At 36.7% G+C, this 21,238-nt stretch overlaps 3 protein-coding genes across 3 annotated transcripts in view; 2 read left to right on the top strand and 1 right to left on the bottom strand.

Annotated features, from left to right (window-relative positions):
* Nucleotides 1–28: 28 nt before the first annotated feature.
* LOC144453009 (BLOC-1-related complex subunit 5-like) lies at nucleotides 29–2,928 on the top strand. The gene is made up of 3 exons (XM_078144266.1): nucleotides 29–270; nucleotides 966–1,309; nucleotides 2,444–2,928. The coding sequence occupies exons 1-3, from the start codon at nucleotides 147–149 to the stop codon at nucleotides 2,669–2,671; spliced, it is 696 nt and encodes a 231-aa protein (XP_078000392.1). The 5' UTR covers nucleotides 29–146; the 3' UTR covers nucleotides 2,672–2,928.
* A 4,643-nt stretch (nucleotides 2,929–7,571) lies between these two features.
* On the bottom strand, nucleotides 7,572–15,196 carry LOC144452765 (uncharacterized). The gene is made up of 9 exons (XM_078143916.1): nucleotides 14,903–15,196; nucleotides 12,924–13,143; nucleotides 12,021–12,314; nucleotides 11,335–11,613; nucleotides 10,486–10,758; nucleotides 9,494–10,023; nucleotides 8,825–9,037; nucleotides 8,270–8,453; nucleotides 7,572–7,810 (listed from the first exon to the last, which is right to left on the bottom strand). Exons 2-9 carry the CDS (start codon nucleotides 13,006–13,008, stop codon nucleotides 7,572–7,574), a joined length of 2,097 nt encoding a protein of 698 aa, XP_078000042.1. The 5' UTR covers nucleotides 13,009–13,143; nucleotides 14,903–15,196.
* A 2,154-nt stretch (nucleotides 15,197–17,350) lies between these two features.
* LOC144452602 (carnitine O-palmitoyltransferase 1, liver isoform-like) overlaps nucleotides 17,351–21,238 on the top strand; it is a 42,539-nt gene continuing 38,651 nt past the window's right edge. Inside the window, exon 1 of the mRNA XM_078143722.1 lies at nucleotides 17,351–17,420. The gene's annotated coding sequence lies outside the window, so the exon portion shown is untranslated. The remainder of the gene's footprint in view (nucleotides 17,421–21,238) is intronic.

Raw genomic sequence — 21,238 nt, 5'->3', positions numbered from 1 at the left:
AGAAGGAATTAAAGATTACTCGTATCAACCATCTGTGATTCCTACAGCGTGGATATTTCTTCAAGGCGTTCAGGATTCTGTAATTTCCACAGATAGACGTAGATTGAGGTATTGTCCGGTATTAGCTATAATATTTAGTTCCTGACATGGGCGTAGAGCAAAGCACAGAAAGTGGTCAACAGACTCAACAGGAGAAAACAGATGACCAGCAAGATGTGCCGTATACGTCATTTTCTGTCAGCAGAGATTCACCCCAACATGGTGCAAAAGGTCAGTAATATTGATGTCTTTTATTTCACTGTCATCTACACATAACACATTTCACATCAGTTACTGAAGTGTTATTCAGTGTGTGGGGGAGTTGATTATATTGTAACGATGGTGATGGTGGGAAAGGTCGAGAAGGAGGAGAAAGCTGATGATGATGATGGTGGTGATGATGATGATGATGATGATGATGATGATGATGATGATGATGATGATGATGATGATGAGAAGGAGAATAATGGCGGGGGGGGGAATGATGATTGATGGTGATCATGGTGATCATGAGATAAAGGGGATTATTGCAGAGGCTAATTCAAAGCAATGTCAGCAGAAACAGGTCTTATTCATGTAGGGTCTGGTCTACACAGGATTGAGTTGTCATATGTTTGCAGCGTACCTGCCACAGGCCTGACAAGACATGTTTGTCACAGGTCTGACTGATCAGGCCTGATGGAACAGGTCTAGCTAGCTGCCACAAACCTGGTGAGACAGGCCTGCCATAGGCCTGTCAGATCATGCTTGCCACAGCCCTGATCCATCAGGCCTGCCACAGGTCTGAACCCATATGTCATGTTGGGCATACCTGTACCAGGCCTGCCAAAACCCTGTTTCAGACCGCATTAATTTTAGCTGTGTATGATTCAATGTAGAGTATACTGGTACATCTTTTGGACCAATTTTTTTTTTTTAACACACAGATTCACCTAAATCAGGAGAGAAAGTACAACATCCTGTCAGTACATCTAGTAACAACTCTCCATCAAAACAGTCTGCTAAAGTAGAAAATATAGTAGTTGTAAGAACAGCACAACGGAATACAGACTCACCGGATCCAGAACTCTCTAAGATGCATGATATACCAACTTTCCTTCCAATCATGAGAGGTGCTCTGAATATTCCCAACATGGAAGATCCCAATGTTCTGGATAAAATTGATTCCAAGCAGGCTCTGATGCTTTGTGTGAGATACCAGGAACATTTAAAACAGTGTGCTGAAGCTGTGTCATTTGACCAGAATACACTAGCCAATAGGATTAAAGAGGTAAACATTGAATAGATTCATTAACAGGGTACCCTCTAGGCCAATTTGATGTACCCTCTAGGCCAATGGGATCAAAGAGGTAAACATTGAATAGATTCATTAACAGGGTACCCTCTAGGCCAATTTGATGTACCCTCTAGACCAATAGGATTAAAGAGGTAAACATTGAATAGATTCATTAACAAGGGTACCCTCTAGGCCAATTTGATGTACCCTCTAGGCCAATAGGATTAAAGAGGTAAACATTGAATAGATTCATTAACAGGGTACCCTCTCGGCCAATTTGAACTACCCTCTAGGCTCTAGGCCAATAGGATTAAAGAGGTAAACATTGAATAGATTCATTAACAAGGGTACCCTCTAGGTCAATTTGGTGTACCCTCTAGGCCAATAGGATTAAAGAGGTAAACATTGAATAGATTCATTAACAAGGGTACCCTCTAGGTCAATTTAATGTACCCTCTAGGCCAATAGGATTAAAGAGGTAAACATTGAATAGATTCATTAACAAGGGTACCCTCTAGGTCAATTTGGTGTACCCTCTAGGCCCATAGGATTAAAAGGTAAACATTGTTAAAATACCAATACTGAGACATTGTACATGCTAACCAGTGGTCAATATCATCCACAAACAGTACACAAACAGATAAAAATTGTGATCACCATTCATTGGGCCAATTTTTGGGTGCAGACTCAAAGATAAATTTGATTTTACTTACCATGTATACAGCTACAAAAATATGTTTACCCACATGTAATGCAATACTTTTCACAGTGTACGATATTACGAGTAAGTTATTGTACCTAACAAAACATATATTATTATTTATTTATTTATTTATCACCCATTTGTTACATCATTGAAAAAGAAGAAATATTTGACATTCTTTGGTTAAGTGGGTAAAGGGAGAATGGAAACTAGCAACACCTAGTCCAATTCATCTCCTATTAGTCTGTAAGGTATGCCATGATGGGGCGCCCTCACACATCGAGGAGGCTGGTGAGGGCGGAACAGCACGATGTATCTTACAGTCTAATCTCCTATACAACTAATACTGTTCAGTTGTAGGGGGTTCAGCCTAAAAAAAAATTTAATATTATACATTTATACATTTTGTTCTCCCCTTGTTGCAGGTGGACCAGTCTATTAATACAATCATGGCCAGTATGACAGAACGACAGAAGAAATTTGCCAAGTATGCTGAACATATTCAGAAAATAGAAGAAATGTCAGCGGTGTTAAAACGAGTTCAAATGAACGTTGATCAACTTGTTCCATTGATGGATAGATTGAATAGTGTTTTACCTGACGATGACAGACTAGAATCATTCAGTATGAAACCAGACAAAAAAATCAACTGAGTTGTTTCTTTGTGAATAAAAATAGTTATGAAACTGAGCAGTAAATACTTAACATCTACAACGGGTAACACTGAAGTAAAGCACTCTCTGTAAGTGCTACACTCGTTTATAGCATTCATATCAAGTGTAAAAGTATACTTTTTCAGTTGGTTTATTCACAAGCCTAGCATGTGGTCTTTCTAATGTGGTCAATTAGCAAATGAAACAGTATACTTTACACTTGATATGGATGCTATAAATGATTGTGGTACATACAGAAAACACATTACTTTAGTGTTATGGGTTGTAATAGTAAATGAAACAGTGTACTTTTACACTTGATATGGATGCTATAAATGATTGTGGTACATACAGAAAACACTTTACTTTGGTGTTATGGATTGTAATAGTAAATGAAACAGTATACTTTTACACTTGATATGGATGCTATAAATGATTGTGGTACATACAGAAAACACTTTACTTTGGTGTTATGGGTTGTAATAGTAAATGAAACAGTATACTTTTACACTTGATATGGATGCTATAAACAATTGTGGTACATACAGAAAACACTTTACTTTGGTGTTATGGGTTGTACCATAGGCTTATTATATGGAGTAACTCCCACCTTGTAGCTGAGTAGCATTTAGTGTTGTTAGACTGATTACTTGCCAACTGTGGTACAAATGTTCTGGACTGATTAAAAGTCAGCTATCTATCACCTCTGCATATATTTTATCTCAACAAGCTTTTTGAGGTCAGCTGAGGTCATTCTGAAGATAATCGCCAACCTGGATAGATTGAAAGCTTGTTCTTGTTTTTGGACGTCTTTATATAAATTGCTTGTAATTAAAACAATATTGAAATCTCACTATGTTATTGTTTGTTGACAAACAAGTACCCAATTACTGATTGTTTACACATGGATATTTAGCCAGTGTACACAGTGTACACATCAACAATGTCTGAATAATGAATTTAGCTAATTAGAATGATTGAACATTTTGCAACTTACAAGTTTCACATAATTTTCAGCCTGCTAAATTGGATGAAAAGTATCAACAAGCAAGTTACAACCACTGGCAACTTGTAAACCCGCCATCTTGAATATCCTGAATGTTGCATCATGGGAAATATGATGACAAATATTAATCAATTGGTATTGTAAACAATTACGTTAAATTGTTGGTAACCGTAAATAATGTAGTCATGGTTACCCTGACCATTGTAGGAGGTTTATTCTATCAATGATAGCTCACGGTGAGGTATTATGATAGCTACAGATAATCCCATAGTCCTTTCTCAGTCTGGAATACAAGTTCCCTTTTGAAGTGCTTTGAAATGCTTCTATATCCAAGTATGTCTGTCAGTTACTTTGTGTTCTTACGGTAAATAAGTATAGCACTGACTTTGAGAAATTCCAATGTTTGTGTTTTGACAGTCATAGAGTAAAATGTAACACATACAAAATTTATCGCTGTTGGAACTTTGCTACAAGTCATTATGTAAGTTGTTGTACATGTATAACCAAAGAAAAAAGTGGGAATTTCATTTTTTGGGTCATATTGGTATTACAGCTAAAAGAGGCAGCATTCACCAGAAGTCTAAATGTAAAATATACATTTACAATCAAAGTTGATCATTTTACAAGTTAAAGTTGTAATTTTACTTGATAGATAACAACACTTTTACTGATGAACACAGCATGATTGTTATTGAGGGCAGTCTAAAAAAACTGAATTGACGTAAAACTCCAAAATTTCAAACAAAATGGACAGACTGTTTCTTAGTCTTTATGTTGTGATGTTAAAGATATCAGTATAATAAACTCACAATGTAGTGGCGTATTGTGAATGTTTGATGTTGTTCTATTCATTGTCAGTGTCAAACCAGAGTACAGAAACCAGATAATGATAATAATAATAATCTTTATTTATACTGGACAGTTCTTTAAGTATATAAACTCTTATCTCCAAGGAAGTCCAGTGAGGGCCATCTGTCATGGGATCAGTGTTAATTGTGCAAGTGAATGATTTTGTACGGTTAGTTCATATAAAACATGAAAATACTACTACTCTTAGAGTCCGAAAATTACTGAGAATGATTTCAAAGTTTCAGTAACCTTTTGTCACATCAATGTACTGATGTCATGTGATGACAAGATTTTGTCATCAGAGGTCTACTATTGTGTGTACCGATATCATGTGATGATAACATTTTGGCAAAAATTTGAGATTATAAGTGTAAATAATATTCACAAGTTTCTGACTGAGTAGCAAAAGCAGTTATGAGGAGTATCCTACACCCATCAATCACACACCCACATGTATGTACGCATGCACACACACACACACACAGACACACACAGACACAGACACACACACACAGACACACACACACACACACACACACACACACACACACACACACACACACACACACATGCATGCACACAAAGAAAATCTACTGCACAATTCTCATTGATCATATCCCAATTAAGATGTGTACAATCTTTAATATAATCAGTCTGAAGTATGTGGAGAACTCTGCCCTCTATTGATAACTGGTCAGTAATACTGTTTATAACCCATAGTGTTCATATAGTCTTCAGTGGTTAGCTTAGCTTTTACTACATGGTATGGACTGTTGACCCATAGTGACCTCAATTTGCATACGAGGGTCACTATTCATGTTCTATATTCCCTAGGGCAATATTCATAGAGCACCGGAGTCTTACAGGGATTTCCTTTCACTATAGAAAAAATATGTGCCTGAGAATGTACTGTGTTATAAAACACTTATTGCCTTGCCTAATTTGGGCACTAGTCGACATCGTATTACCCCTCATGCTGTTATGTAGCAATTACAAATGTAATTCCCTTGGATTTCATCCTCGGTGGGGGGGGGGGGGGATAGTTACTACATAACAGCTCTGGTGGTAATAGACAGCTATTATTGACCTCATAGCAGGGCAATAAATGTAAAATATTTCTGTAAATGTCACATGTTAATACATGTCATCTATCTCAGAAAAGAGTTGCTGCATATCATCCCTTGTGGTAATAGATGTCTACTACCGGTAGTGTCCTCATAGCCAGGCAATAATAGATATCTACTAGTGTCCTCATAGCCAGGCAATAATAGATATCTACTAGTGTCCTCATAGCCAGGCAATAATAGATATCTACTAGTGTCCTCATAGCCAGGCAATAATAGATATCTACTAGTGCCCTCATAGCCAGGCAATAATAGATATCTACTAGTGTCCTCATAGCCAGGTAATAATAGATATATCTACCAGTGTCCTCATAGCCAGGCAATAATAGATATCTACTAGTGTCCTCATAGCCAGGCAATAATAGATATCTACTAGTGTCCTCATAGCCAGGCAATAATAGATACCTACTAGTGTCCTCATAGCCAGGCAATAATAGATATCTACTAGTGTCCTCATAACCAGGCAATAATAGATATCTACTAGTGTCCCCATAGCCAGGCAATAATAGATATCTACTAGTGTCCTCATAGCCAGGCAATAATAGATACCTACTAGTGTCCTCATAGCCAGGCAATAATAGATATCTACTAGTATCCTCATAACCAGGCAATAATAGATACCTACTAGTGTCCCCATAACCAGGCAATAATAGATATCTACTAGTGTCCTCATAGCCAGGCAATAATAGATATCTACTAGTGTCCTCATAGCCAGGCAATAATAGATATCTACTAGTGCCCTCATAGCCAGGTAATATAGATATCTACTAGTGTCCTCATAGCCACGTAATAATAGATATATCTACTAGTGTCCTCATAGCCAGACAATAATAGATACCTACTAGTGTCCTCATAGCCAGGCAATAATAGATATCTACTAGTGTCCTCATAGCCAAGCAATAATAGATATCTACTAGTGTCCCCATAGCCAGGCAATAATAGATACCTACTACTGTCCTCATAGCCAGGCAATAATATATATCTACTAGTGTCCTCATAGCCAGGCAATAATAGATACCTACTAGTGTCCTCATAGCCAGGCAATAATAGATATCTACTACTGTCCTCATAGCCAGGCAATAATATATATCTACTAGTGTCCTCATAGCCAGGCAATAATAGATACCTACTAGTGTCCTCATAGCCAGGCAATAATAGATATCTACTAGTGTCCTCATAGCCAGGCAATAATAGATATCTACTAGTGTCCTCACAGCCAGGCAATAATAGATACCTACTAGTGTCCTCATAGCCAGGCAATAATAGATATCTACTACTGTCCTCATAGCCAGGCAATAATATATATCTACTAGTGTCCTCATAGCCAGGCAATAATAGATACCTACTAGTGTCCTCATAGCCAGGCAATAATAGATAACTACTAGTGTCCTCATAGCCAGGCAATAATAGATGTCTACTAGTGTCCTCATAGCCAGGCAATAATAGATATCTACTAGTGTCCTCATAGTCAGGCAATAATAGATATCTACTAGTGTCCTCATAGCCAGGCAATAATAGATGTCTACTAGTGTCCTCATAGCCAGGCAATAATAGATATCTACTAGTGTCCTCATAGCCAGGCAATAATAGATATCTACTAGTGTCCTCATAGCCAGGCAATAATAGATACCTACTAGTGTCCTCATAGCAGGCAATAAGTGTATATTATATCTGTAAATGTCACAGGTTAGTACATGTCATCTGTCTCAGAATAAGACACTTTTACACAATCTAAAATTGACCGTTGTAATTATGATATTAGTAGTACGGACGTGATGACATCATCAAGTTTATATAAACGCTCTAATACCATAAAACTATCACTGTCGAGGGTAAAAACGGAATGTTGTACTAGAGTAACCAGTTTGACCATACGGTGGAGATGATCATAGTGATCTTAATGTGTATAGACTGTGTCACATTAAACCAGTCCAAAGCCATCACTGTTTGAAATTGCATAATCCATACACTCCTGGAACTTCGTGTAGTTTTCACAGTCCAAAGGAAGGTGGATTTCTTGAAAGCATGTATTTGCTATGGGGAACGGTTGATTATGAAAAGATACTATAATCTTGCCATATGTCTTTGGTGGTATCATTGGACAACCTGTTATGAAGGACAGCACTCTTGATAATGATATGCAAGTCTCCATGGCAACATCTGTAATAGAATGTACAGGTGTACATTGTGAAAAGCATTCATTGTATATGACATCCCAAATATGGAAATGGTCATGTTTAATATTAGCAGTAAGTATGGATAATCTATACACAAAGCTGAATTTTCTCTAGAATTGCAAATGCTAAAAACGAAATGACACAATATTGCAAAATTTGGCCACTAGGAGTGCTATTCAGAAATGTTGCGCTTGTAAATACACAGTCAGTGTTCATTCCAGAATATGGGATCGTGGAATTAGCACCTATTTTCTTTTAAATGCCCTATAAATCTGGCACATATGGCCAAAGGACCGTGCTGAAAACTTGTCTTCGATGTCAACCTTTAGATTACCTTTGAAATTGGTTCTAACACAACAATACAAAAATTGCAGTGAAAATATTGTTTAGAACGAGAATGTTAACCTTTTCATAGTGTAGCATCAAATCAAGCCAGCTTTACCTGTTGTCTTTCTTCTGTTGTCACATGTCTGTAAATATTTCATGAAGTATTGTGATGTATTTTTCTTGGCCTTGGAGTCTCTTTTCTCATACTTTATAAGTTGAGATATCTCATGAAATGTCACGAGACTGTCTTGTAGTCTAGGAAACATAATAACTGTAGTACCAGGATTTTGCATCAGAAACTATAGAGATAAAACAAGAGAGAAAAAAGTATATTTCATAAATTTATCTTCATTTTGTAGCAAGAAATACTAACCGCTCATTGGTATCTTTGCTGTGGGCCATTGCATCATGGGAGCCAGCAGAAATAATATATTCATGGTTGCACAATGAATATTCATGACTCCTGAGTGCTTTTGTAAAACTCCCATGATGCAATAGCTCATAGCAAAGATAGGCCTGATAAATGCACAAGATCAACATGATATTGTTCTGAAATCACAAGTAATTGTAGGTGATGTACGTGACATCATGAAATGACTGTCCAGAACCCATAGTTTATGGAAGTAACTTTATTTCCTGCTGTAGTAATCCCTTTTAATAATATACTTACTTTAGCAAGTGAAAGACTATCAAAGCCCTTTCTGAATTGGTCCATCTCACGCTGCCTCTTTCTGACAATGTTATGTAACAATAGTTCCTGAACATAGATTTGTTTGTTAGACTCTGTAATACTTCTATCAACAATTCCAGCATCTGATAGCATTGATGCAGTTTCTGGTTTCTCCCCGATAGACTTTAACTCAGTTCCACGACAATCAATCACCTATAGAAGATGGAAATTTATGTTAATAATTATTGGTGATGGTGATGGTGATGGTGGTGGTGGTGGTGATGGTGGTGGTGGTGGTGGTGGTGGTGGTGGTGATGGTGGTGGTGGTGGTGGTGGTGGTGGTGGTGGTGGTGGTGGTGGTGGTGGTGGTGGTGGTGGTGGTGGTGGTGGTGGTGGTGGTAACATTCAATGTCACTTTCTAGCAGTTAAAGTACTAATGAAATATATTGTGACGATTCGTTACAAGTTCAACATTATTGAACTACAGTAGCTATAGGATTACTTAGAAACTAATTTTCGTTAAGTTGAATTTCCCGGAAGTGAATAGTAAGTTTTTTAAAAGTGATACCTTGTCTTCTCTCTAAGATGCACCGAGTTGTTAAACAGAAATAATAAAATGAAATATGAATTTAAAAGTATCTTTTTACAATTTCAATTTGTAAAACTTACACTTTGTATAATTTCTCGGATTTCCAAATCGGGTACATCTTCGATTTCCAAAACAACTTCATACAGTGAACCAGTTCGGATATAATCTTTCACAGACTGTGCAAGTCCTACTAATCCAGGTCCTCCCCATAAAATCGAATGTTGAACCATTTTTCCCGCCAAAGCAAAGATTTCTTTACCTAGGAAAACTTCGTCATGAACAAACACTTTATGATCGTCTGCGCCCTCTAGTAAAAGCATGATGTCAGAATCGTCATCCTCGTCCGTTTGGTATCCGGTTAAAATATTCTGCATCAATAATGTGAAAAATTCTCTCCGAGGTCCACCTATATCACATGTCTTTTTGTTGTCTTTGAACTCAATCTCGGGTCGACTTCGTAATTTCTGATTGTTCACTGCAGCATAATGGTCCTTGCACTGCTGCAATAATGGTTTCTTTCGATCTATCTCCAAATTGAACGCTATGCCTTCAGTATCGACAACGCTTTGTATATAATCCCTTAGAGCTCTTCTGTCTTGGTATTTACCATCTATGGTACGTAATGAAAGAGTATAGGGAACAAAAGAGTAAAAAAGAATGATTGCAACAGAATAGTATCCACAAGATTTTTTAACTTATCGTCTTTCAAGGAACAAATAGCCTAAAACTTTTAATACTGGAATTTGATAACTGGTGATGTTATGTATGATTCATATCTGATCTCGCTATTGTGGAAAATCACTCTTTTTTGTACAAGCTTTTGCTATTGTGACTAACTAATAATTGGGAAAAATCACGAATGCTTTTAAAGATGCTTCAGCCATCATTTAATAGCGAACTTCTAAGCACTTGCACACACTATAAGTCTTACAAACTCTACAGCAGACATACACATTTGAAATTAAAATTTAAGGAATTAAAAATGTCACCTATCTGCTCAGGGAACAAAGTCATAATATATGACATCTTATTGACGGGAAATGATCTTCAGACGAAAGTTATAATTACCTACCTGTTACAACTTCGATGGATGCTTCGTCTCCACTGACCAGAGAATCACAACAAACCACTCTAACAATGATCAAATATTTTACATTGGGTTTTAATCCTTCGATTTTACACGTTCTTGTTTCTGGACCTACAAACGCATCTTCGATTTCCTCACCGTCTGGGCCATGATGAACAATACTATAGTTATCAAACTTTCCAATCGCTGGATCCCATTTGATAGATACGGACTTATCTGTTATTTCCCTGGGACGCAATCCGGCATGAAAATAAGCTCCTATAGGGAAAACAAACACATATATTTCAACAAAGCAAATAAAAATGTAGAAAAAAAACTAATTATGGATCCTTAACTTTTGAACGTGAAATGCGCCTCGGAAATAAACACTTTAATTAAAACTTTTGAATTTAACATAATCTGGCCTAATTATTGAGAGATAACAAAGTGTACGTGTTTGATATAGGTAACGGGTGTAACCTTTTCCCCTAAACTTACTAAGTCATTTGCATAATAAATGAGTTTTGGTAATTAATATTGCAATCTTCAAATTAAACGTGATTTGGTACATGCATGGATGATAACAAAGCACACATATCTGATATCGCTTGATGACGTAGCTTTTTATTTTTATTGAGTCATTTGCATAATTAATGTTTTTTTGGAATCTTGATTTAGTATATACATTGATGATAACAAAGGATATATATACAACAACCCCTGGCATTTCATTTTACATCTGGTTCTAGTATGGTTTAGTGTTATTCTATATTGTCCTAAATAGATGAAGAGCACGTGCGTCAAATGACTTTTCCCTGTAGTTTCAATGAAAAATACCACGATCTATGAACTGACCTGTTTCAGTTCTCATCGTGGCAGGTTCACTTCTTAGAATAACACCATCTTCACAATTTACTCCAATAACTTCAATCTGATACTCAGTTGCTGGTTTCAGTCCGGTTATCATGTAGGTATTGATGCCCTCAACGGTATTCCCGACAAGGTGTTTCTCGTCACCATCACTTGTACAGTAAATTTCGTGTCTGTTTTTTCTCCGTGAGTTCACGGTCCATTCTATGGTGAGTTCTGCGCATGAGCCAGATATCACTTCAAGAGATACTGGACGCCTTGGTCCTGGAAAATGTAAGGAAGTGACGTAATTACACGTTAATTAGCATTGTCATTATAAGTTGATTGTCAGTTTAATCTTACATTCGGTAGCTACAATTGTAAATGAAAAAAGTCAGACTAGCTACCATATCAAAAAATCTCTTGCAACATATGTCATATGTGTGTGTCTGTGTGTGTGTGTCTGTCTGTCTGTGTGTGTGTGTGTGTGCTTGCGTGCGTACATGTGTGTTAATACGCGTACGTGTTTGTATATACATGTGTAGAATCATTTTATCTCACTACGAAAACGTCGACGTCTAAATTAAACTTACTGTAAGAGTCGTTACAATAAACTTTGTAGGGCGGGGGAGGGCGTAAATATTGTGTTGCCGACTTATAAAATGTGAAAATAAAATGTACAAAATACTAACGTTTTCTGCGTGCAGCATTGGAAAGACGAGCTTCAAATTCATCCTCGTTCAAAGTTTTTGATATTTCAATGACACTCCGTTCGTTTATATCTGCCGACGGGTTGATTTCTTTGACGAGTTTCCTGGCTCCTTCGAGGATATTTTCTCGTTTTACCACAGGATGTGATGTGTTACCCTCAAGTTCTTCTAATTCGTTGGGAAGGAGTGAGAATGGATTGGTTTGTGAATCATATTGATGTGTACGAGGATCTATGATAAGTGGGATCTGTGGTTTGGTATAACCAATCGATTTGTCTTGAAGAAAATGAAATAAAAATAAAATAAATAACACATATGTTACTCTGGATGCTAACGTGGTCTCTAATTTAACCACTGTGTAAATCATAACGACACCGTATAGGGACTAGACTAAACACATGTTGAATGTTTAAAGTGACATGGTAAAGTAAAGCAGTGATAATGGTCGACACATCGACGAGATCATAAAGGAAACAACACGTGACTTTGTTTTCACTTAATTTTGTATCGAATTGAATGATCAAAATGAAATTGTGATATTCCGGGACTTTTAATCCATATACGTGATTTTCGACGTGGGTCAAAGGTCACAGATACAGTTTGAAAGATGTGTTACCTATACTAACAATATAGTTCAGCCTACACATCTTTACCCAAGGAAGACACCTTGTCTGATGTCGAAATGTGAAAATACTTCAAAGATTGTCAGATAAAATTCAATATTTGGTGCAGTACGGATATCGGTCACAACAATTCCAAAGGGTTGCAGATTTTTAAAGGGTTTGAGTGTGAGTTGATGACTAGAACTCAGAGTTCGTGTGTGATCTGTAAACACATTGTGCAATAAAAGTTGATAGAAACTTTATATATTTTGAAATATCTTACCTTGTCGGCCGAAAATAACTTTTTCAACTGTATTCGTATCCCTTCTCTGTGCAGTACGAGCAGATTTAGATGATGCACAGCCCATGTTATGAAGACAGATAGAAAGTACCCATAATTCTCTGGTCTTGTATTTTATACCGATTACACTATAGTCGGTGATGAATGATTTGGTTTGGTCGGGTGGAACGTAATTCCTGTCTCTTAGTCGTATTTGTGGTAACTATAAGTAATTTAATGTATTTGGTTATCAACCATTGACAATGTCTATAGAATGAACACAATTATATGCAGATTGCAAGAATTGAAAAGAAGTGGGGGCGTGAGAGCGACAGACAGAGAGCCTTGGGGTGGAGAGGGGGAGAGAGAGAGAGAGAGAGAGAGAGAGAGAGAGAGAGAGAGAGAGAGAGAGAGAGAGAGAGAGAGAGAGAGAGAGAGAGAGAGAGAGAGAGAGAGAGAGAGAGAGAGAGGGGGGGAGGAGAGAGAGAGAGAGAGGAGAGAGAGAGAGAGAGAGAGAGAGAGAGAGAGAGAGAGAGAGAGAGAGAGAGAGAGAGAGAGAGAGATGCACGTGTACCAAAATTTTCCATATTCTGATGTTCCTTCAACTCAAAAATCGGAGAAATTGCAATTTGTAAACATAATTCAATATAAGGTTGCATGCTTGGTGAGGAAAGTGCCAGAAACTATATAGGGATCTACATAACCATGGTAACCGATAAATAATTATAAGTTTAAAGTCATCGACAGAGGTTCTTCTGTGAAGCAGTACACGCCCTTGTTAATACATACAGTAGTTAGTAAAGTTTAAAATGACGTATATGCTCAAAATGGATCGACAGTATTTTACGAACAATTGCAACGACTGGTATATTAATTATGGCACTATGCCAAAGTCTCCGTACATTTGTTGTATTTGTCGTTTTGTTATCTGTATATAGTGTCAATACCTCCAATACAAACACAAAGTATGTCAGTACACTGTTGACTGCAGTGGCTTATTTAGGACAATGTTGCTATTTCTGTCAACGCCGTCGTGTATTAGTAGTCACTACAGACGTCATAAAGTACTGTAAGCTTATACATGTATAGACAGACAAGTAAGAAATATATTAGTTACACTTTATCTAGACAGCTATAGCTGGGTAAGCCTTCCTCGTTTTTAGCACATTAATCTAGTGCAGGTTTTCTGTGTACGTCTGTCGAAGACTTACAATTTCCGCATTCCTAGTGTCATACCAACAATACCATGTTGGGGAATATAGAATTCTTCTTGAAGGCTAAACTGATAAACTATTAACTGCTATACCATGGCATATAGGTATATTTTGTTATTATATTGCACATATACCACTACGTGCACACCCCTCCCCCCCCCCCACCTCGTCCATTTAAACAAATCTAGAGAATTCTCGAAAGTTTCCAAAAGACATGCATAGTTGCAACATGACATGTAAGTTGACCACAGGCACTTGTAAACTAATATTCTATTCAGGGGTAGCCATAATACAAAATAATGACATTATATTATTATTAGGTACCTTTGAATGTTCTTCCAATGCAGACACCGGGGACGCTATTTGTTAAACATTCATTTGTAATATATATAACCATATAGAATAGAATATTAGCTCACAAGTGACTGTGAAGTTGACCTGGATTGGCACAGCTACAGTCTACCGGCTTCTGTCTAATCTTTCAAGAGTTGTGATTTCCAAATAATTTGTAGCGTCTGAATTTGTAATATTATGGGCTACGATGGTACAAACGGTGTAAATGTATAGTATCAAACGAGACTGGTGAAAAGTGGTCATATTTTTTTTAACGAATTTCATTGAATTGGGTCGTTATCTTTGTTCACATGACTTGATAGATCTGTTCGAAATAGTTCAAGTATGTGAAATAGTCGTGCTACTGAGTTGAGCTATTTAGTGTGTTGGTAATGTAAGCTACTGTCATGGACGAACATCGTAAACACAACTTACCTTTGTCCAAGAAGACGTTGTGTAACTCGTAAAATTACAACACAGACACGAACGGCTTATTTGTTATGGTCGTATCACAGCAGAATACGTACGGCGTCTACGGGACGGTATAACAGACAAGCTAGACATTCACAGACGAGAACTATCGCCTAGACTCCAAATACAGTAGCACAACCCAGCTGATCGTTACTCTAGTGGGTTGAACATAATAATCATGTCTGGACGGTCTCCCGTTATCTGACTTGAATAAACACTATTGTAGCACCCAAAACAACTCGTACGGTAATCGGCAACTGATTTCCATTCAGTTGCTGGGTGCACTATACTTTTAAAAACGTCACTATTTGCACGGTCGCAGAGATCAACTCAATAAGTTGAAGGGTCACGGTGGCTTTTAATTCATTTGTGGAGGTGAGACTGCGACACACTAAAGAACTTTATTGCATAGAAACATGACCAAACACGATAAAAGGCAGCTATATTGTTCGTTTTCATTGTAATGCATTGTCCACTATACACGCCTACTTGCAGACTTTGTTGCGATCACCAAAGCAATCCATTATAATATGTGTCTTGCGTCACAGTCACCTGGATTCGTGCCTCACCACCATACCCGGCCTGTAGACGTTGCTAATAACTGATACCATGTAGTTCGGTATATCTAAGGACAAATTTCCCAAGATGTACGTGTTGTTGCCAATAGTTACAAACGTGTGGTAACTGCAAGTTGGGTGTGCACAGCATTAAACCACCTGTTGATTTATGGCATCTCTGATCATGACGAACGCTTGATAAGTGCACTTGCTGCAAATGAGACATGGTAACTTACATTTTAATTTTGTATGCTACGCACTCTGTCACAAGTACCTTTTAGAAATTTCAACGAAGTGGTATAAAGAACGAAATAAATCAAATATAGATAGGTAAATTACTGAAGATCTGATCAGGGTAAGTTAATCTTTAAAAACCTGTAGAGGTAAAAGTTTTGCTGTGTGCTAGATCTTGTATATATGTATTTTATGGAGTACTTTTATTTCTCTGAATTCGCAGGTGTCTGGTTCATTTTTTGTCACATATAGAGTTATCATGCCATGTCAGAGACCAGCAGAAAACGACTGAAGAGATAGTTTCACCACAAGAGGGCGGGCGAATCAGAAAACACTACGAAGGCTTCCGAGTCGTGATCTGCTTCGAAAATTGACTAAAACGTCATAAATGTCGTCAACTGACTAAGTGAAGTTGACCAAAACGTTAGTAGATGACGTCACAGGTACTACGTGTCCTAAAACTTGGTTTTGATACATTCGATAGAGAATTCGAAAAGAAAGGGTAACTTATTAGTGTTCAACAATCGTGTGTAAAGTTGTGGAAATTGAACATTTTGCGTATTTTTCTGTAATTTATATGTGTTTTGATGATAAACGTTCTCTAGTTTATCTATGGAAGTAACATGTCTGGAAGTAAACCTATGCATACTGTTGATTGGCCACTGTAATAACACAACGATCACAGAGAACTTGGCACTTCAGTGTACGTGAGTCGAGGTATTTATTACATGTGAGCTAAGCGGCAACCCCAAAGCCGCAGACCCAAAGTCTTACTCCAAGACCGTTAACATAACCATTGCAGACTCCATGTTGCAACGTATCGTAGTAATTTCCCGTTGCAATATCATTGATAGACACATCAATTTGTTGTACATATGTTTTACACTTTATTTATTATCCACTGGTTTTTTATTCGTTTTTAGATTCCTGACCGTCCTTTGAACAGGACCGAAACGTAGAAATAAAACCTCCTTGGGAGCAAGTTATTTGATATCGAAAACATAAATATATATTTGAATTGTAATCGACACATTATCGTTATAATCAGCTGTCATATTTGTCAAGGTTGAGTTTGTTTGTTTGTTTGTTTGTTTTACGTAAGCATAACTATTATCTTAAGCGTAAGCGCTTAAGCCCCTATTCACGAAGGTCAACCCTTATAGTAATTATACTGACATAAAATTATCCCAAGGTCAACCGTAGTATACCAGGAATACCTACTTGTAACTTGAAAATGAATTCTTCAACTTTTCATTTCTATGATTTGATTGGTATGAGTACTATGTGACAATATATTTATGTTACATGTAAAAGTTGTAAAAATGTTGGCAAAGATTTTTTAAAATTTAGGTTGACTAAGATGTACTTCATGTACTTACAAAAGTTAAAGAATCCCATATCCAAATTGGAAGTAAGTGAGTTTATTTATTTCCAATAGTCTTTTATTCAATTGCAGTTTTGCCGGTTTTTGTATTTTCAATATCATTTATGTATTGTTTTAACTTTACTTAAATATTTGTGTTATCCTAGAGATCTTTATCTTCTGACGGTCAGAGTAAAAATCAATGGAGAACGTCACATCCGTTTAGGCCATGTTCATAATGCGCATGTGCAAAGGTCGCCTAGTTCATGTTTGGAGATCTGGCCGGTAAGCGGTGAATGGTTGTTGCTGCGAAACCTAATAGTTAGAGGTAAAAATCTCCATTTGTTTATTCCCAATATAGTCTTTTGGCTAATTTTCTTGAATTGATATTCATTATTTTACAGAAGATGTTGTTATTTTGCAATGAAAGTAGTATATTGTATGGAATTATCGCGGTAAGTTAATGTAATCTGAAGTGTCGTACCCCAGGGCGGCCGGCGGCCTATGCATTTATATTGTGTGTATACATGTACGGTAAATGCCTCACTACAGATCGACGTACACCGGTCTTGAACCAATGCCAACAAATACGACGAACTGCGAAGTGTCTGAAATACGAGCTAGACAAATGATGTGTTATTTTCCTAATCATTCGTAAAGAAATGCAATCGAATCAGTGTTGTTACCCAGAGTAACTTGTTCTCATACCATTCTCGAGACTTCCAAAATTCCCAAATATTGTAACTCCGTAATGTAAGCCACTGCGTTGCGTTGATTGTCATACACTTTACATGCATCGACAAGTATTAGAAGTAACACTCTTTAGAAATGAAAGTAAGAAAGCACCATAACAACAACAACGTCATTATACGTCGTATTAGTGTACGGTACCTGTGCGATGTTGATGTTGTCATTCGGCAATTTAGGGGAACGTTGTCTAACAAACTCACTAACACTACAGTACAGTGCATTACTCGGACATCGCTGGTGCCCGACCTTGTGCGAGAGCATGATCGTCACCTTCAGGGTCGAGCAAGTTCAAGAGCATTGCAATGTTAGCATTCCATACATCTTTATTTACGTTTCTAAGTGTATGATTGGTCAAGTTGATACCAGACATATAATAAAGCGTCAGACAGGATCTAAGGAATGCACACATGACATCCGGGAGGTGTTGATGACAGTTGTCAACAAAGTAATAAATATGCATGCTTTAACATTTCACATGACTGGGTGTAATCACATACAACTTACAAGGAAGAGACTTCCTTGTCGGAGGTGTAATGGGGGTGTGTATTGGGCGAGTACCTTAATATATTCATATATTCATAATGTCAAGATGGAAATCTAGGCCAAATTTATTAAATTAATTGTACTCGAGATGTAAGTAAAAATTTCAGCAAAATGTGAATACCTTACTGTGACATTTTCAGTTGACATGTTACCATACTGTGACATTTCAGTTGACATGTTATGATAGGGGCCCATTGAAATGCATTGCATCCCGGACACACAATAACATGATGAACCCTGGGGGTATGTGAGTGGGACAGTAGACCTTACCTGTGACATTTTCAGATGACATGGTATAGGGGTATGTCATCATGGGAAAGTACCAGCCACCTTACTGTTTATTTATAGACATTATTCATACTTACTTTACATAAAGCAGTGAAAGTTTTTTTTATGAAGTCTATCTGAATTAACAGTTTCAACAAAGCATGCATGCAATTTCAAAATTTAAGAAATAACATTTTCATGTAGTCTGGATGCCAACTGTGGTTTCTAACCACAGTTTTTATACAGTGAGTGAAGGTATAATTTATAAATGGTAACGATACTGTATACTATAGGAACTAGACTATGTGAGTGGAGGTGTAAATGGTAACGATACTGTATAGGAACTCGACTATGTGAGTGGAGGTGTAAATGGAAACGATACTGTATAGGAACTAGACTATGTGAGTGGAGGTGTAAATCATAACGATACTGTATATGAACTAGACTATGTGAGTGAAGGTATAAATCATAACGATACTGTATAGGAACTAGACTATGTGAGTGAAGGTATAAATCATAACGATACTGTATTGGAACTAGACTATGTGAGTGAAGGTATAAATCATAACGATACTGTATAGGAACTAGACTAATTTTCATGTGACTTGTTGGCATAATGATCATGGCAGTATCTCTGACTTTCATGGTATGTTCATAGACAGTTGTTTGCCACTGTCTGTTCCATAATGGGGTAGCATATTAGTATGTCATGGGCAAGTCACCTTATCATTTATTTATTTATTTATTTATTTACATTCTTAAGATATTCGTACTTGCATAACCTAAAGACTTGATACTTTAATTAACTTATATAATGATATGAAAATATGATTCCAATACTCTGAAGTCAACAGCTGTTATTGCAGAAAGCTTGCAGTAATATTTTGTCTTTATGAGGTGAAGAAAATGAAAGATTTGAGTACAGGTATGTGAAGGGTAGTCTGTGCTATCTCAACCTTGGAGTGACATCATGTTAAGGTCACACCCTTATCTGTGTTTGTACATGGCTAACATGACTGGTAAACATTAACCTGAGAAAGACTTGTATTGTATGACTATATCGCTGTAAACCAACACCACTGTATATAGTAAAACTAAAATAAGTTACTAGGCTAGGTTAAAAATAATCTTTCATAATTCACTTGACAGTCGCATATGTTGTATATATTTAATTTGTGTATTGTTTCTGTGTGTGTGTGTGTGTGTGTGTCCAGGGGGGGGGGGGGAAGGGTTAATTAAATGTTATGTATTCCTATAATGTTTATATAGTTTAAGAATACTATGTCCATACAGTGAATGACAACCGGTGTACATCAGCAACTCACATGGCAAACCTGAAGGCCACATAACATGTACTGAACACAGGGGCATGTAATATTTCATAGATTGTTGTTTTCCAGGTCTACAGACTAAATATAACAACCTTTTGATTAATATATATTCCTACATGTAAAGGGAAAAGATATTTCTTAGTAGTATAGTCTAGATTGATACATTTGTAGCAGCAAGATTTGTACGATATTTTCCTAAGAAAACGGCATTCTAAGCAATAAGAAAACAACAATCTATAAAATATTACACGCCCCTGTGGTACTGAAGTGATTGCTATCATTGTGGAATGTGGTGTACTAGAACATGTGTGATTATGAATCATACATAATGTCACATGACATTGTCACTTGATATCTGTATCATGTTAAATCATTTCTCAACAAACTAGTTTGACCTTCAAGAATACAAGTGACCCTGGTATTAGTGATTATTATATCATGTGAAATATCCAAGTAACTGTGGTATAAAGGTTTATTTAATAAATGAATAATAGCTACATAATTAATCCTTCAATGATAATGTATTTAATCTCTTGATGACCAAATATGTTCATCAGCTCCTTGGTACATTGTAGTCTAGTTCCTGTACACTATCGTTACCATTTACATGATCCAGACTACACTCACTCCTTGGTAATTTAGTTCCTATACAGTATCATTACCATTTACACCTCCACTCAGTGGTTTAGTTAGAAACCATGCTGGCATACAGACTAGCTCCTTGGTAGATCAAAGGTTATAACATACAAGTTATCACAATCTCTTCATGATGAAAATTGACCTGAAATCAGATATTCATAATCTCTTTGGAAATGGTTGCTGTATATATAATTCATTAAAGTGGCCATATGGATATGGATTTGACATTTATTTTTTGGATTTTGACATTTTAAGACTTTGTTTTGGAATACACATATTTATTTACAAATACATAAAAAAAAACAAGTTGGAAAAAAAAGGATTAATGATATTAGTTGGTGCAGATACAGGTACATAATGATATCACATTCTGTTATCTCAAATCCTACATCATACATGATATACAACTCATAACACCAAAGTAAAGCATTTTCTGTTTGTACCACAATTGTTTATATCATCTATATCAAGTACAACCCATAACACCAAAGTAAAGCATTTTCTGTTTGTACGACAATTGTTTATATCATCTATATCAAGTACAACCCATAACACCAAAGTAAAGCATTTTCTGTTTGTATGACAATTGTTTATATCATCCATATCAAGTACAACC

The sequence above is a fragment of the Glandiceps talaboti genome, chromosome 23, assembly GCF_964340395.1.
Source record: "Glandiceps talaboti chromosome 23, keGlaTala1.1, whole genome shotgun sequence".
Classification (NCBI taxonomy): Eukaryota; Metazoa; Hemichordata; class Enteropneusta; family Spengelidae; genus Glandiceps; species Glandiceps talaboti.
The sequence above is the reverse complement of the archived record's forward strand: the minus strand, read 5'-3'. Positions and strand labels throughout refer to the sequence as shown.

Coding starts and splice junctions, on each gene's coding strand:
- LOC144453009 (XM_078144266.1), top strand. CDS start 147: ATGGGCGTAGAGCAAAGCACAGAAAGTGGTCAACAGACTCAACAGGAG. Junction 271..965: donor ACCCCAACATGGTGCAAAAG/GTCAGTAATATT, acceptor TTTAACACACAG/ATTCACCTAAATCAGGAGAG. Junction 1,310..2,443: donor TAGCCAATAGGATTAAAGAG/GTAAACATTGAA, acceptor CCCTTGTTGCAG/GTGGACCAGTCTATTAATAC.
- LOC144452765 (XM_078143916.1), bottom strand. CDS start 13,008: ATGGGCTGTGCATCATCTAAATCTGCTCGTACTGCACAGAGAAGGGAT. Junction 12,315..12,923: donor AGTTATTTTCGGCCGACAAG/GTAAGATATTTC, acceptor ATTTTCTTCAAG/ACAAATCGATTGGTTATACC. Junction 10,759..11,334: donor CACGATGAGAACTGAAACAG/GTCAGTTCATAG, acceptor TTTTCCCTATAG/GAGCTTATTTTCATGCCGGA.